The 18,573-nt window shown below is 38.5% G+C and overlaps 1 protein-coding gene across 1 annotated transcript in view; it reads left to right on the top strand.

The window, feature by feature from the left end:
• CACHD1 (cache domain containing 1) overlaps positions 1-18,573 on the top strand; it is a 201,644-nt gene that overhangs the window by 67,162 nt on the left and 115,909 nt on the right. Inside the window, exon 2 of the mRNA XM_036110148.2 lies at positions 11,713-11,775. Within this exon, the coding sequence (XP_035966041.1) occupies positions 11,713-11,775 (63 nt within the window). The remainder of the gene's footprint in view (positions 1-11,712; positions 11,776-18,573) is intronic.

The following is an 18,573-nucleotide window of genomic DNA, read 5'->3' as shown; positions in this document are numbered from 1 at the left end:
GCATTAGTGGCTTCTCAATTTGGTATTAAAATTCTAACACGAGAGTAGAATGGAAATTTTAGGATCACTGAGTTTTCTGTGATCTGTTTTTCATTTTCTGGGTGAGGGACACTAGGCCTGCGGAGGCTCAGTGACCCCACCAGGCCAGAGAACTAGTTTGTGCAGAGCTGCAGTTTGCCATCCTTAATTCAGGTTTTGTGCTGTTTTGATGTGCAGTTACTGTGCTTCATGATTATACTAAAAAAGCCTCTCTTTAAGAGATTGTACCAGAATTGCATTTGTGAAAATTATCTCTACTTGGATGTGGTACAAATGAACATTTCATGTGAAAAACAGCCACAACGACCTCCACAGTAGTGTATTTTGAAATGTCGAAAAACCAGTCTTCCCCTCTGAATGCAACTCTGCGGCTGTGCTTTAAACCCCAACAGTTGTTTTTCATTAAGTTATTTTTAAATTATTTTTTTGCACAAGTATTTTTCAGTCTCCTTCCATAATATTACTCTGTGTAAGTGCTATTGGGATTTGCACAATTGAATAAAACAGTCCCTCGGAGGATTTCCTAACTCTATGGAGGAGATAAGACACATGGGAAACTTCAGTTCAGGGTCCTTTGAGTGTCATGCTAGATGATCCAGTTCATTTGGCTCTTAGAGCTGTCACAGACCCTTGGGATGGGAACTGGTTTTTAAATGGCCTGGATTTTTTTTTTTTTTTTCCTTTGTGAGAAGTTAGTAAAGTGGGTGCCTGGTTCTGAGCATGTGGAATATAAACATTCTTAAATCACCGATTTCATCATGTCACTTCCCAGCTAAAAATCCTTTTAACAGCTCTTTATTTCTTGGCAAATATACATTTATTCATTTACTCATTCAAAAAATATTTACTAAGTGCCTACCATATGCATAAAATCCAACTTCTCTTGCTGGCTTGAAAAACCTGCACAGTCTAGCTCCATCATTCCTATTCCATTCAGTTCAGCTTCATTTGCGGAAGTTTCCCTTATGAAACTGTCTTTGTATCACAATGACTGATTTCAGAAGCCCTCTTTAGAATATGAGCTTTTCCAGGAAAGAAGCAATGTCTTTATCTTTGAACACCCCTTTTCCAAGTTTACGGGGCCAGTGCGTAATGAGCCCTTCAGAAGGGTTTTCTTGAAGCCAAAGGACCTAGAATGTAGGGTCCACGTGGGCAGGGATTTTGTCTGTTACACTCCTTCTTGTATCTCTAGCATGTAGAACAGTGCCTGGCCCTAAGTATTTAGTACTTAGGGCTAGACCTTGCCTGTGAACACTCTGAAATGTTCTCGCTCAAGGTCAAATCCCATCTCTTTGGAGTTTGTCCCTCCTTCACCCCCCCCCACCCCCACCCCAGCACCTTGGGCCTGTGCCAAACATACTAAGTTCAAACCAAGTCTGTGTTGCATTGTTGACTACTCTTTTTTTTATTTTTAACTTCTCCTTCCAGCCAGACCGTGATCTCCTTGAGAATATGGGGCCATATTTTACATGGTTTCTGACTCCTTCAGAAAGGACATGATTGATTGCCTGAGTTATTAATTAAACATCGTTGCTTAGGTCTGGAAAGTTAAACATTGCAGGGTTTCTAGTTCCCTTTGTCTTTAACGGATGGATTCCTAAAGACCTGAGCATTTGACTAGGTTTGTGCACACACAGAACACTTGAATATTGAGGGCTTATACCCTTAAAGTGGTACCTGCTCCCAAGAATAAATGCACAGCCATTAAATAACTCCTGCTTTTTTTCTTTTAAGGTGAAACAAAAAAGCCTTAATGGAGATCTAGGAGGTGGAGAGAGAAGGAATTAGGAGTTAAGAGAGTGGAAGTAGGGGAGTGGAAATTTGGCACCATCTGCAAAGTGTTTGGGCCACTCAACTTTCCATTTCTGAGAGGTTGCCATGTGCATTGTCATGAATATTACTTATAATCAAGTTACATTGGCTAAAGGCTGAATCCTTCCAACATGTGGAACTGATTTACTTGACTTTTTTCCTCTTACTCTCTTTGAAAGCCAAAGCAACAACAACAACAACAACAAAAATCCAGTAACCCTTCAGAAGTTTTATTGCATTTAGGGGGAAGTGTTTCCGTCTTGTTTTGCCTGTCTTTGTTCTCTGGGTTCATATTTACTCACCCGCTCTTCTGGTTTTGAATGCTGCAACAGGAAATCAAGTGATCAAGATGAGGAATTTTGCTTGCTGAGATTATTGCTTTAGATTTTCCCTGCTAAATCAGACTACAGGCTGTTCCTTTTTCCCTGTAATTTCTTTTGAGGGATAGAGTGGACCAAAACAGGCAGCTCTTTGTAAAGGTGACACTTGTCACTGACTTGTGACTCTCCCACATGCTTTCTTACTATTCAGAGCTCATGTTGGTTTGAAGGGTGTTAAGTCAAATGGCATCAGACTAAGGAATTCATAATTTGAGTTGTTTTGCAAACTTGAAGTATGCAGGCCACCGTGTGTGTGTGTGTATGTGTGTGTGTGTGTGTGTGTACGTACACTTAGAGCGCAAGGAAGACAGGGAAGGAAAAAACAGGGATGTGGGGGGAAAGCTTTGTTAAAAAATGTTCCCCCTTCTCTCAATTTATTATCTTCAAAAGAAAGGATACCTTCCTCCTTTTTTTGTTAGCTGGTTGAGTGACCAACCAAAATACTGACTTGAATGATTTAATGCCCAGATTAATGGATATGCAAATGCTTATTTATGCTCACTAGGTATAATACACTGTGCTAAGAAATTGTGCATGGACCAATTATCAAAAATTTACAACAAAGTTAGAACTTAGAGGCCAAAAAGGGTGGAAGAGAATAAAGTAAAATGTAAATAGTAGTTGGTTTTTACTGAGTAGTCAGACAATAGATTTTTCCCCCTCTTCTTACTTTATGTATTTTCAAATTTTCTACAATGAACTATTTTTTAAATTGTCATATAGAGTCTTTGCTTCAGAAGTTGAGAGAAGGGATAGATTACCATTAGTTGGAAACTGTTCAGAATGAGCTAGAACTTCAGTTTTACACAGATATTTTTGCTCTCCCCATACCTCTAGTTGTCATAGAATTAGTATCATTCAGAAAATAATCTTAATACTCTAACAATAATAGAGTAATAATAGAGTAACAAGATTGAATAACTGTCTTAGTGTGTGAAGTACATTCATAATGTTTTTAGTGCAGGCTATATAAAGTCCTTTTCATGTTTATGAGGTTAAGTGAGTTAATATATGTGAAGTACCTAGTGTCAGACAGATGGCAAGCACTTTATAAACAACAGCTAGGGGCGCCTGGGTGGCTCAGTCGTTAAGCGTCTGCCTTTGGCTCAGGTCATGATCCCAGGGTGCTGGGATCGAGCCCCACATCAGGCTCCCTGCTCGGCGGAGAGCCTGCTTCTCCCTCTACCACTCCTCCTGCTTGTGTTCCTTCTCCATTGTCTCTCTCTATGTCAAATAAATAAATAAAATCTTTTTTTTTTTTTTTAAAGATTTTATTTATTTATTTGAGAGAGAGGATGAGAGGAGAGAGAGAGCACATGAGAGGGGGGAGGGTCAGAGGGAGAAGCAGACTCCCTGCTGAGCAGGGAGCCCGATGCGGGACTCGATCCCGGGACTCCAGGATCATGACCTGAGCCGAAGGCAGTCACTTAACCAACTGAGCCACCCAGGCGCCCCTAAATAAATAAAATCTTAAAAAAAACCCAGCTATTATCATTTTTTTATGTATACAACGTTAAAATGAGTCTCTTGGGTCAGGATATGTGTGCCTGGGGCACCATTTGCCACAAGGTCATCTACTGTGTACTGATTTGTTTGAAATTCCCAATCTAGGCCTCTTCCTCTGCCATGATTTTCAGTTCCTAAGCATTGCCCTTTGTCATGAAATGGCAATAGCCCTGTTCCAAGTCCGTATGGTATTCAAGATCTGATTTTTATAGTGAGGCTCAAGTGTAAGCCCTTGCATTTATTTTTCCCTCTGAAAGCTCTCAAAGTGGTGATCTTGTCTTTTGTAGAGTTGAGTTGTAACTGAATGTATGCCCGCTTTCATAAGTGTGGCGACTCTGAAAAGTGTCCTCCATTATAAAGGAAGTACATGCTCCATTTTGAGATGGGAGTGGGATGGGGAGGAAAGAAAATATATTCTAGATTCACTATTCACAGGGAAGCCGTGTTGCTATTTTGGGCACTTTCTAGATTATATATAAGTTTTCTCTATTTAGATGGTGTTTACCTAGAGGATGATACATAAACTTTAGGGTAAGGCAAATTTTACATCTAGACTTGGCCACTTACTAATGTTCAACTTTGGGCAAGTTTAGTCTCTCAGAAGCTCAGTTTCCTTGTCTGTAAATGAGTATATAGTAACTACTATGAAGGGTTGTTGTGAATTTTAAATAATATGTTGTAAAGCACCTGAATATTCTGGGCCCTCGATAATATACAGTACCCTCCCTCCCCAACACACACACATGTAATTAGAATAATACTTGTATATTTAAATGCTGCTTTAAAAATATTAACAACAAAAATCATTGTAAACTAGTATTAACTGTACAAAATAGTGCATTGAATGAAGAGTAATTTAATCAGCACTTTGTTGCTGGGCATTTAGGTTATTTTTATTTTTTAAAGATTTTTTTATTTATTTAATTAACAGAGAGAGACAGCGAGAGAGGGATCACAAGCAGGGGGAGTGGGAGAAGGAGAAGCAGGCTTCCCGCTGAGCAGGGAGCCCGATGTGGGGCTCGATCCCAGGACCCTGGGACCATGACCCGAGCCGAAGGTAGACGCTTAACCAACTGAGCCACCCAGGCGCCCCATTAGGTTATTTATTTTGCTTTTTGGTGGAAACCTTTTCAGTATTCTTGGTAAACTATTTTCTTGAGCCACCTGTCTCCAGAATGAGCAAATTGAGAGATTTGAGAAAATGACCAAGATTTGTAGCAACAGATTCCTGACCTTAGAATGCAGAATGATGAGCCTCCACAGAGAAGATCATTTTTCTGCACCTTACATATGTTTAACATTTTGAGGCTAAATAGTCTGGTAAAAATCAGACAAGGTCTAATCTGGGCAGGAGGGATACCTTAAAAACCTAGTAAGATTATGCATGAGGGTATGCTTAGGGGAAAAAAAAGTCATGCATATGTTTTCTTTTCTGAAATACTTAAGCTGCCATTAATTTCCCTGCCCAGAGATTGTTGGAGTTTGTTGTAACAACTGCACTTTCTCTTTTCATGGCTAAAATGTTGGTCAACTTCGTGAGATAACGGCGGTGATCTATATTTTCCTCCCCTTTGGCCACAATTCCTAGAATCCTAGGAAGAGATCCAGAGCTGAATGAAGCTATTAGTGAACTGTCCAGCCAGATTGGCTTGCAACAGAGACCTGTAAACATCAAGAGAATAAGCCTTTGAATAAGAATTCAGTCCTGCATTTTCTTAGCAAAGATCAGGGAGGGGGACCAACAGAACGTCACTAGGCTTGTAGAGGTATTTATTTCTTCACTGTGCTGTTGTGCTATACAATTCATTTCAATATCTAAGATTTGGCAGAGCTGTTGGAGGCGTGAAGGTGGAACCCACTGTCTGGACTGTGACCATCTTATTAAACACTCATGTAATTATTCATGTTCCAGCAAAGCAGGATTCTCTTGCCATCTGTTAAGTAGCCTCAGTTAAATACATTTGGGAGGGAAGGAGATGGCAGGTAGGCAGAGGAGTGGGTGAAGTGGGGACAGGGAAGGACTAGGGTGCAGCCCTTAAGAGGTGGGGGGAAGTAGGCTACGCACCACATATGCACATGTGTGTACACACACACACACACACACACACACACACAGCAGGATGTCCTTTTTCCCTCTCTTGCAGTAGAGGTAGGGGGGGCATTATATTCAGTTGTTAACATGATTCTTTAATTTCTAACTTCATGAGTTGAACCTCCTCTTTGGGGTAGGAGGAGGAAGGCAGTGTTTAGGAAAATAAAAGAACAGAATACACAAAGAGGAGAGGGGATTAAATTGTGTCAGAAGTAGAGGGTATCCAAGCTGGATGAAACTCAGATACCGACACCTTTTTTTTTTTCCCTTGCTGATAATTCAGGTTAGTATCGTACCAGTGGATGGGAAGCTCAAGAACTGAGTAATGTTGCATACTTAGAATATGAGGGAACAATTAATATGTAGCCTCAGGGAAGGCTCAGGAGACCTTATCTGTGAATTGCTAGGTGACTCTCCAGTTGGTATAGTCCCAATTTCATCTGGATTACAGATTAGGTGTAACTTTTTGAGTATTTATAATAATCCAGTTAATAGATTCTTTTCCTTTTTAATGCATAAATAATTTTGAAAAGAGAGGAAACATTTTACTAGGGTGTATTTTAAGAGACTGCCGAGAATGTATGTTTAAAAGTAAACTTGAAGTATAACATACATACAGAAAAGTACACAGAGGTGTCTGATGAATTCTCGTAAAAGTGAACACATCCTTGTAACCGGCACCCAGATCAAGCAATGGAATGTTGTACCATCCTAGAAGCCGCCTCATGCCCTGTTCTGTTCATTCTCTCACAAAAGGTAACCACTATCCTGACTTCTGACAGGATAGGTTAGTTTTGCCCAGTTTTGAATTTGCTGTGAATAGAATTATACACTTTGCATTCTGTGTTTGTCTGCTTTCACTCAATATTGTTTGTGAGTATCATCATGTTGATGCATGTTGCAATTGTGTGTTCATTCCCATCGTTGAACCTTTCATTGTGTGACTACACCACAATTTGTTCTATTGCTGATAGGCATTTGGATATTTTCCAGGTTGGGGCTCTTAGGAGTATCAGTGCTGCAGTGAACATTCTTAGGCTCCTCTTTTGATAAATATATGAACACATTTCTGCTCAGTGTATACCAAAGATGGGAAATGCTGGGTCATAGGATATGCATCTAATTAAGTTTAGAAGATACTGCTAGTTTTCCAGTGTGTGTGTATTAATGAGAGAAAGGTCATTTTTGTCCAGAGTACTCCATTCTCATGAGCATAAAAATAAGATATCTTGTTTTCTTTTGGTTGTGGAAGTAAATTCAATTGATAAAGAATTCAGTGAAATATTTTTACTTAAAATAATTTCTTAAAACTCCTCACCCATTTTAATGCTCTTTTCACTTTACCATAAAACATATTTTTACTTATAGTATTTAGGAATGAGAAAGAGTAATGGGTGGGGGTTGGGCGGTATCTTTGCCTTTACTTCCAGGGATTCATATACCATGGGAGTTCCTTCAGACTCCCTCCAGGTTGTGCTCAAATTTTGAGAGTTCAAATTTCTGGAATTCCTTTTGTTCTCCAGGGAATTGGTATCACGGAAAATGACAACTTGGAAATAGAGTGCAGAATGCCTGCCCCGCACAGCATACCCTAACCCTGTCACTGTGAGCACATCATCCAAGAGGACCGGGCAATCTGACCTTTTGGGATTGCTCACTATTTTCCTGTTTTAGGACAACTTTTTCATTTTCGTTGTTCAAGTCCCTCTAACAACCAAGAAACTCATTACACTGAGGTCACCAAAATGTCAGCTAGGTATACCATTTGGAATGCCTGGCTCTCAAATTAAAAACACCTCCCTCCCACCCCCAGAACCCTGTATTCTATTCCCTTCACAGCTTCACATAGCAGGAGAAAGTAATAAAAAATAAGACCTTTGTCTGGGACTCTGAATCACTCCAGACACTGGTGATATATATATTGACACCGGATACGTATATTGTTATGCCACACATTATATTTTGCTTAAAATATTAGGAAAAAAGTCCCCAGTAGGCCTTTTTATGTAAATGTAGGTGTTGGGATTCCTAGATTATCCTGAACAAAAAGGTGATGTGAACACATTTAATAGCTTTGCTAAAATCAATGCTTGTTTTTAACTTAAGACCTGGGTTCAGAGCTCAGCACTTGAATTTTTTTTCTTTTTTCTTTCTTTCTTTTTCTTTTTTTTTTTTTTTTTACCTATGATACATTTTCTAATGCTTGAACTGTTGCTTTCAGTCTGTGAAATTGGTTTCAGATCCTTGCCCTGCCTGCCCCATAAAGTTGCTGTGGGGGACAAATGTGATCATTTATGTGAAATTGTAAATTATAAAAGTACTAAGCCCAAGCCTTTGAGAGCTGGGCTTAGCAGGCCCTGCATTTTAAGCTAGACGGTTACTGTCCATTGACCTAGAGCTTAGGGGAACTCGCTCTGTACCTTGACTTGTGTGCGCACACAAGCCTGAACTTTTAACCTTGCACCAGACAGGACTGGCTGACCTATTGAGTCGTGAGTTACTTGTCTAGATTCTCCCAGCCCCTAACAGCCTTCCCCTGCGTGGGGAAGGAGAGGGGCAAAAACTGTTTGGTGAGAGCCCCAAACTATGACCCTTGCAGGTGATTTCACTTTGTGGGGTGGTTAGAGGGCTGTAGAAAGTAGGTAGCCTACAGAGTCACTACTGTTCATATACAAAATTTAAAAATTTTTTTTTTATCCACCCACATTCATTAAGTACAGAGAATATAAAAATGCTTATAGGCCATAAAAAGATCTGCGTGGAAGTATTAGCAGTCATTATTCATAATTGTTAAAATAATAAATGAGTAAAACAGGGACTGAAACACAGCCTTGTGAACACCTCCCAACATCTATTCCTTATTACTAGTGAGGAATTCACTTTTATTTTAACCAAAAAAAAGAAGACATTCTTAAGTTTGGCCCTTGGTAGGTGTTGACTTGAGCAAGGTGGATCTGGTGTGCTTCCCAGGGCTGTTTCATGCATTGTTCCATCAGGCACCTTCCAGGATAGGCCAGATGATGTATCAACTGGAAGATGATTGTCAGAAATGAGAAATTGACTACATTCATCAAGGTCTGGAGATACTACATGAATTATGTTAATTTTTAGTCAGTGTTCTCATTGGTACTGAGCAGGTTTTTTTTTTTTAATTCCCAATTTCATTTTTTAAAAAAGATTTTATTTATTTATTAAGAGAGAATGCACACAGGCAGAGGGGAGGAGCAGAGGGAGAGGGAGAAGCAGACTCCCCACTGAGCAGGGAGCCCAACATGGGGCTCCATCCCAGGACCCAGGACCATGACCTGAGCCGAAGGCAGTTGCTTAACTGACTGAGCCACCCAGGCACCTCCCTGAGCAGGTTTTGAATATCAAATAGTATAAAAATATGGAATATGGTCTGGGAAGTAGATGGCAGTGACCCAGGTTCCAAAATGTTATAGTCTATTAAACTAAGATGTTCACCAGAAAACTGAGAACTTAAAATTGTAGGAATGGAGGTCTACAGGTTCCTAATTCCTTTTTCAAAATGGGATCTGTCTTAGGATTCAGAATCCTGATGCCCCTTAATGAAAAAACATTGCCAGTGAGATCTCGAACAGAACCCAATAATCAGATGCATTAACTAATATATCTGCATCAGAACTAATGAACATACACATTAAGTGGTTTAATAAAGGCTATAAGTACACATCAGTTGGAGTTAGGATTTATAGCCTAATAAATTCAGATCATGTCCTATTTTGCTGACAAATGTGTTATGTGAAAACTTTTGATTTTTAGAGCCTTTTGAATTTTGGAAAGACACGTAAGGGACTGTTGATCTGCATTATGTTTGGGTATTAGTTCCTAACAGAAGTGGGGTTTTTTGTTTTGTTTTGTTTTTAAATATGTCAGGCAGGCATGTGGCAAATTCTTGTGAGACAATAGAGTTAGGAGCACCAGATCTGGAGTCCGCCTGGGCTCCAATTGCAGCCTTGCCAAGTGACTCTGGGTAAGATCATTAACTTCCCAGGGTAGGAGTTTTTCATCTTTGGAGCTGCAGCAATTTCCTTACAAAGATGGAATAGGATATGCACACAAAGGTCCAATATGTGCATGGCATTAGACACTCAACAGATCTGCTTGTTTTCTCCTCTGTATAATGGAGATAGTAGTGCCTGTCACGAAGATGTTTTAGGAGACATTTTTAAATAAGTAAAAAAATATATGCTAAGAATAATGTCTGCCCATAGTAAGCATTCATTACACAGTAGCCAGTATCATTATTAGCACTATTATTTATTTTTTTTAAAGATTTTATTTATTTGACAGAGAGAGACACAGGGAGAGAGGGAACACAAGCAGGGGGAGTGGGAGAGGGAGAAGCAGGCTTCCCGCTGAGCGGGGAGCCCCATGCGGGGCTCGATCCCAGGACCCTGGGATCATGACCTGAGCGAAAGGCAGACGCTTAACGACTGAGCCACCCAGGTGCCCCTATTAGCACTATTATTAAAAATATGTACCTTTCCTATCACAGTCATTTTTTTTTTTTAAGATTTATTTATTTGAGGGGGGGAGGGGCAAAGGGAGAAGGAGAAAGAAACTTAAGCAGACTGTGCTGAGCACGGAGCCGGACGCAGTGCTCAAGATCGTGACCTGAGCCAAAACCAAGAGAGGGCCCATTAACCAACTGCACCACCCAGGCGCCCCCCCCACAGAATCTGCTTTAGGAAGGAAAGGGAAAATTAACATCTGTTGGGTGAATGAGTGGTGTATTGTAAAATTATGATAATTCATAATCAGAATTTTCCAGACTAATTCCATCCCATTCTGCCACAATCCTTTCCCCCGCCTCCAGCACCTTATCTTTCCCCATTTGCACAGCACTTGGTAAACTTGGTGTTTGCCTTCCTCACCACAACCATGCAGGTGTGTTAGGCTGTTCTGGAAGCTGTCCCAGATGCTGACAAGCCCTTGGCAGTAGGATAGAAAGGGAAAAGGGAAGTTTTGGCTGACATCTCCAGGTCTGACTCCTTACTCATCGGGAGAGTTTCAGTGATATCTTTAAAGTTTTAGGATAAATAATAGGGCCCCTGCTCTTTTTTTGTGTCTCTAACAGATAAGTATCTTAGATTCTAATTTCCTTAGTTTGTTATATATGAATCTCTTGTGATCAGTAATGGGTAGGGTTTGGTAAAGTCATAAGTCTGCAGGGATGTTTTAAATGCAGGCAATGTACAGAGGGGGTGGGTACTAGCTAGGCGGAGAGCAGTGGAAGAATGTGTGTGCTTGTGTGTCACAGTTTGGACTAATGTCTTGGCATCGCTGTCCCATTTCCTGACATATAAGAACTGGATCTTAAGGCCGCACATATTTGGCAAGCCCTATTATATTACCCTCCCAAGGGAGTGCTTGGGTAATGAAGGTGATAGATAATATTGGGTAGGTACTGGTGGGACCAGAGACATGAGAGAATATGGAAAGAATCCCTTTTAAAATATCTTTATTGCATTAGATTTTAGTGTCTGTAAACAATTACAGCATTCAGGGAGTGCAGGATTTAAATGAGAAACACAACTTTGTCAGATTATACCACTTGGATAAAATGGCATGGGCTCCGGAAATCTATAATTAAATGTATTTTTGAAAATGAAAAATATAGTGGAACATCTGGTTTATTTCACTACAGAAGTGCCTGGGCATTTGCTTATATAAGTGTGATTGACTTTGGCCGATATGTGGATTTCTCTGTGTAAAATAACAGTATTTTAATTAAATTTTTTCTGCTTGATTCTGTTTGTGTTGTAAACAAATTATTCATGCACGCACACACATGCTCATTAGAAAATGGCTGTCTTCTTTAGAAAATCTAAAGTTTGTTCATTTTTCTTTCTGTTCCAGCGGATATTCAACTCCTTTGTTTACACTGAGAAAATCTCAAATGGAGAAAGTGAAGTACAGCAGGTAAGAGGTTATTTAGTACTTGACCTTCTCTTTGTCTTGCTTTTGGATACGGCTTCACTACTCTTTGCGGGCCATGTCCACGTGAAGTTTCCCACAGTTCGGTGTAGGATTTCATCTATGTCTTAAGCATAATGGTGACAACCTCAGACTTGAAATTCTTGCAGGCCATTGAAATAATGGTACTGGGGATGTTTTTTTGCTATTTGTGTTATACGTTGGAAGTATGATTTGATTCCTTTTCGTTGTGAAGATTCCTGAACTGACCCAAATTTTGAAATATTAGAAATTATTTCATCTGATGCTGGAAGTGCTCAGGCTTTGGAATCAGACCAACCCAGGTCAAATTCTGGTTTTCTCACTTATTCCATGACCCCCAGTAAGCAAGTTAGCCTTTTTGATCTGCTGTTTCTCGTTTTTAAATAAGGTGAATACAATATCTCCTTTATGAGATAGTGAGAATTAAATGAAGTAATGTCAAGATAATTGAGAACAAATGAAATCCTTTATGTGGAAGATTCAGACATAGAAGCAGCTCAGTGGATATTGGCTTCTTCTTTAATTTTTTCTTTCCTCTTGTGTTCTTTGTTTGCTTCTTTCTTTCCATCTCCTTTCAATGCTGTGTGGGGTCAAAAAGTTCTGAGGCCAGATTCTATTTACTTTATTTATAGCTACCTTCAGATGGACTGCTTCCTAAAGTAAAACATAGTGTTGGTGAACTTGGTCATAAATAATTGATCTGTGCTTGAAAAGAAGGGTGGTAAAGAGGATTCTGGGTTCTAATTTCAACTAATCCGCCAACTTCATTACACTATGTGACCGTCAACTGGTAATTTGAAGCGAGGTTGGAAACTTAAGTAAAAAACAGAACCAAGCTAAAAACCAGAGTGTAGCAGAGTGCTTCCACAGAATAAAAAGATAACCATAGTAAAACACACAATAATTCAAACTCTCTGAGATGCTGCCTTTATTTTATTCATGGAAAACAGCTTGACTTGATCTGAACTAAAGAAGTGCTATACAAGAGACAAAAAGCTTTGCAAGTGTCATTAGAGTGAAGTTATTTATGGGATAGTTATTTATTTATAATAAATTACTGTGGTTTAATTTTGAAGTTCAGCATTTCCTGTGTATAGACCTTAAAATGTTTTATTGGTTTCTGCAGGTTAAATTTAGAGGATGTAAGCACTTAGGTAGGTACTCTTTTTCTTAGCTTTAGATATTTTTAAAAACTAATGACCTCAAATTACAGTGAATGTGATGTGGTTTGCCGTATCGAGTCTTATCTTAATAATTCCTGTCTTATTTTTATTCCAGCAAACTGAGAAGTGCTTTTAAGGTCATGAAATTTAAAAGGGTTTTTATGGGAGGGAAGATTTCTACACAAAGCATGTTGGAGGAAACTTTCTGGGAGACCAAAGGCCACTTGATAACATTTTAAAGAAACTGACCCAGGGATATCAGCTTTGTTGCTTTCCTTGAAGTAACAGATACAGGTTCTTCCTTCAGCTGTTTTCAAATGTGAAACTTGTTTTCCCAGACTGATGTCATTGCTTTATTTATCAAGCTGTGCACAAGTTTGGAAACCTTTAATAATTTTTTAAAATTATAGCAACTGAGCACGAATGGAACACTGGTGCTTATCACATTGAATTTTTGTTCTCCAAATAACCTTGAAGGAAAGATACCCTTATTACAGATAAGCAAACTGAAGCTCCAAGAGATAAAATAAGTTACCTGTAGCCTCATGACTGTTACCTTAGCTAGTTTTCAAAATAAGTTTGACACAAATTTTATATATGTGTATATATATGTATATTTTTTTATTTTAAGAGTTCATTTTTAAAATTTGTATTTTCAATTCAAAACAGTAGCTTCTGCTAAGCTTTTTTTTTTTTTTTTTTTGGTATTGAGTAATTCAAGTGAGTTATCACGTAGTTCTGTGTTTCCCCCCTCTGATTGTGAAAAAGTTGACCCAGAATGTACTTTTAACCTTCCTCCAATCTCTCTAGTCTGCCCTCTGGAAGAACCCTGAACAAATAGATCTTATGCCTCTTTTGCATCCAGTATGTGGAGATAATTATCATGTCATCATTATTATAAGAACAATCATAACTGCTTATAAGATTTGTTTGATAAGTCAAAACAGGCTAGTTATTCAAAGTAGGTTATTGACCTCTATACTCCATTTTAGCTCACAGCCTTTAATGGACCACTTCATGTTTTGGTATATTTTGTAGGATCTGGAATCAGGATCAGGAAACTTGAGTTTTCTATCCATCATTCCTCCATTGGGGGTAATGAAAACTAGAGCCTCATGGGTTCTTACCCTCCCACCTTACTAATCAAATCTTACTGAGATTTGGATCTGACTTGTGCATACTATATAAGTTGGCAGTAAATGTAATGCGCTGTTAATATCTTCTGGTTAGGGGAGCAAAGTAATTAAAACTAATAAAAAACATTTTGTGATTCTTGACTCTTACCACAAAACTCTCTATGGTATAGACTTTGCTTTTTCTAATTATTTCTTTTAAATTAACCTTTAGAGTGTGACTCTAGGTGCCTAACAATGTGTTTTAAATCTTTAATTAGTTCAGTATCTGTAGTTTCACTGCCAAAAATCTATGGCAACAGCCTCAGGAAACTAAAAATCCCATGCACACATTCTCATGTGGAGCATTTCCCATAGACTACGTTTTTTTAAAACTTTAAGAAATGAAGTTGTATGAGCACATAAAGCCATTATATGAAATTGAACTCGAATCAAGAAAAATAAATTTTTGATCAAGTGCCCCAAAGAGAGCAAAACATCGTCCATAAAACACAAAGCAATGAAGAAGAAACGAAAGGAGAAAGAGCCTCTTGGAGCACTTAATTGGATCACTAAAGAAACCAGAGGCACCTTGGACATGTTTCAAGAGTTTGGTCTAACTTTTTCACAAATGCTCTAATAATTATTTAGGTTAATCATTTGTTCAATGAAATAGCAAACCTATTTCCATCATGCACTGTTTCATAAATTATTGATGGCAGTGGCTTATTTTAGAAGACTTCAGAATTCTTTTGGAACGGGCAGTCATAGTAAGTCAACATGTATGTGTGCAGTGTACCTGACCTTGGGCCAAGTACTCCTTCTTTCTTAATCCGTTTTTCTCTCTTCAGGATCCTATTCTTCAGCATGTAAACATGCTATTCTCCTGTCTTAAGCATAAACCCTTGACCCTGCTTCCTCCTCCGTGTACTGCCCCATTTTTTCTTTCCCTTTGAAGCACAAACCATCACAAGGTGTCTATACTCCCTAGATCCAGTTCTCCCATTCTCTCTGAAACATTCTCCAGCCCTACAAGTCCCACAAAACTGCTGTCTTCAAGGTCACCAGTGATGCCCACTTTGCTAAATCCAGGGTCCTCGTTGTATTTGATTAACATCAGTATGAAGAAGTTGATCCTTTCCGTTGTGTTGATAAACTTACCTGGCTTGGCCCTGCAGGACCCCACACTTTCCTCCTTGCTGTTTCTTGGCATATTCCTGCCTTTTAGGGCTTTGCACTGGTGCTGTTCAGACATACGTCCCCAGGGGCCTTCACCTGCTCCAAGTCTTTCCTCAGAAGTCACTTGCTGAAAGAGGTGACCACCATATTTTAAAATGCAACCCACCCTGCCTGCCAAACTCCTGATTTTCCTTCAGTTTATTCTACTCCCCCCCCCCCCCCGCCTTATTACTTATCACTTTGTGGTTTTAGGGTATTTGCTTTATAAATCTAGCTTGGAAACATTTCCTTGTCCTTTACTTTCAAAAGAAGTATATAACATTGGTGGTATTCCTTCCTTTGATGTTTGGTAGAATATACCCGGAATGCCATCTGGACTTGGAGCACTCTTTGTGGGCAGGTTTTTGATCATCAGTTTCTTTAATAGCTATAGGTCTTTGGGTTTTGTGGGTGGAGTTGAGGCGGGGGGAGGTGTAGTTTTTTTTTTCTCCTCAGATTTTCTGTCTTGTATCAATTTTAGTAAGTGGATTTTTTTCAAGAAATTTGTCTTTTTCATCTAAGTTGTCAAATTTGTTGACATAAAAGTGTTTAGAATATTTTGTTATCTTTTTAATACCTGTAGGCTAAAAGAAGAACATAAAGAAAAATCAGTAAAATCAAATGCTGGTTCTTTGGGAAAATCTGTTAAAAGGATAAATGAGACTGACAGAGAATGAGAGAACAAATGGCAAAGTAAACAAGTTTTTAAAACTTGGCCTCATTAATTTTTTCCACTTTCTATTTCACAGATTTAAGCTCTTTATTATTTCTTTCCTTGTGTTTTAGGTTAATTTTGGTCTTCCTCTTCTGAAATTGGAATTTTAGGTCATTTTTTTTTTTTTACACCTTTCTGTTTTTCAAATAGAGGCACTTGACACTATAAACTGTCCTCTAAGCACTGCTTTTGTCATCCCACAAAGATTGAGATCATGGTTTTCTTATAGTTCAATTTTTAAAATATTTTCTAACTTCTTTTTTGACCCATGGATTACTTTATAGTGTGTTGTCCAATTTCCAAAACATTTGGGGTTTTCTTAGCTATTGTTACCAATTCCTAATTTAATTTCACTGTGATCAGAGAATATATTCTATGATTTCAGTCTTTCTTAATTTATTGAAACTTGGGTTTTATGGCCCGATATATGATTTATTTCGGTGAATATACCATGTAAACTTGAAAAGAATGTGTATTCTTCAGTTGCTGACTGTTAGGTTCTTTATATACCCATTAGGTTAAGCAGGTTGATAATTCAGATCATTTATTTTGGGGCTGATTTTTATTTTGTCTAAATCCATCATTGCTAAGAGGGTTGTTAATATCTGTATTGGTGGAGTTGTATAATTTTTCCTTTAATTCTGCCCATTTTTGCCTCCTATAATTTGAGGCTTCATTATTGGGCATGTATGCATTTAAAATTATTTGGTCTTCCTGATGAGTTGTTTTTGACATTATAAAATGTTCTTTATGTCTGGCTACAGTGGTCTTTCCTTGCAGTTTGTTTAAGCTGATATTATATAGCCACTCCAGCCTTTCTATGCTTACTATTTGCACCATGTCTTTTCATAAGCATTTACTTTCAGTGTCCCCATTGTTAACAGTGTATCTTTTGTAGACGGAACATAGTTGAGGCTTTTTTATCTGACAATTTTGGTCTTTTTTTTTTCTTATATATATATTTTTTTATTATGTTATGTTAATCACCATACATTACATCATTAGTTTTTGACATAACGTTCCATGATTCATTGTTTGCGTATAACACCCAGTGCTCCATGCAGTATGTGCCCTCTTTAATACCCATCACCAGGCTAACCCATCCTCCCACCCCCCTCCGACAATGTTGGTCTTTTAATTGGGAGTATTTACTTTGATTGTTGGATTTGGGTCAACTGTTTTTCATTTTCCCCTCTTTTAGTTCCTCCCCCACCTCCTTTTGAATTTTTGATGTTTTTGGGGGAATTTCATATTAATCTATTTTAGCTTTTTTAATCTATATTTCTCTACTTATTTTTAGATTTATGCTCTATAAATTACAATATACAACCTTAACTTATTACAGTCTATTCTATTTGGAGTTTAATATTCTATCACTTCATATAAAAACTAGAACCCTCAGCCTTATAGGTCCATTTTCCCACTACTGTCCTTCATGCTAGAGTTCTATTGTAAACTGCACAAGAGAATGTTAGGCTTTGCTTTAAATTTTCCTATGAATTTAATAAATTAAAAGAAAAATAAATGTTGGATACTTGCCATTTCCAGTAAGCTTCATTTCTTTCCAAAGATAATCAACTGATAATCTAAAAACTTATTTTAATATTTAGTTGTAGTGAAGATTTTCTGGTGACAAAGTCTCTTTCTCATTCTTGTGCTCAGAAAATGTCTCTATTTGCCTTTACTCTTAAAAGATATTTTCGCTTGACACTGAATTCTAGACTGACTTCTTTTAATCTTTTAATGCATAAATGATCCACTGTGTACTGGACTCCACCTTCTGATAAGTCCATAAAAGTTGTCATGGTGTATGATATCATTGCCCCACCCACACTCCATGGATGCTTTCACAATTTTTCCCTCTTTGGTTTTCAGCAATTTGACTATAACTGTCTAAACTTATCAGTCTTGGGGCGCCTGGGTGGCTCAGTCGTTAAGCGTCTGCCTTTGGCTCAGGTCATGATGCCAGGGTCCTGGGATCGAGCCCCACATGGGGTTCCCTGCTCCGCGGGAAGCCTGCTTCTCCCTCTCCCACTCCCCCTGCTTGTGTTCCCTCTCTCGCTGTGTCTCTCTCTGTCAAATAAATAAATAAAATCTTTAAAAAAAAAATAAACTTATCAGTCTTTATTTATCATCCCTGGTGTGTTTTGAGCTTTCTGAGTCTATAAATGTCTGGTCTTAATCAAATTTGGGGACTTTTTGATCATTACTTCCTCAAATATTTTTTTCTGCCTCATTCTCTTTTATCCTGCTGGGACTTTGATTACATATATGCTAGATCTTTTGATATTTTACGAGTTCCTGAGATAACGCCGTCTCCTCCTTTTAAAAATTATTTTCCCCTCTGACCTTCAGATTAGATCATTTTTATTGATCTAGAAGTTTACTCCTAGTGTCTCAACCTGCTGTTGAACTCCACAGATAGATTTTTTTTTTTTTAGGATTTTATTTGTTTGACAGAGAGAGAGAGAGCACAAGCAGGGGGAGTGGCAGACAGAGGGAGAGGGAGAAGCAGGCTCCCCACTGAGCAGGGAGCCCGATGTGGGGCTCGATC

Source organism: Halichoerus grypus, chromosome 5, assembly GCF_964656455.1.
Source record: "Halichoerus grypus chromosome 5, mHalGry1.hap1.1, whole genome shotgun sequence".
NCBI lineage: Eukaryota > Metazoa > Chordata > Mammalia > Carnivora > Phocidae > Halichoerus > Halichoerus grypus.
This window is presented reverse-complemented; position numbering and strand designations above follow the sequence as displayed.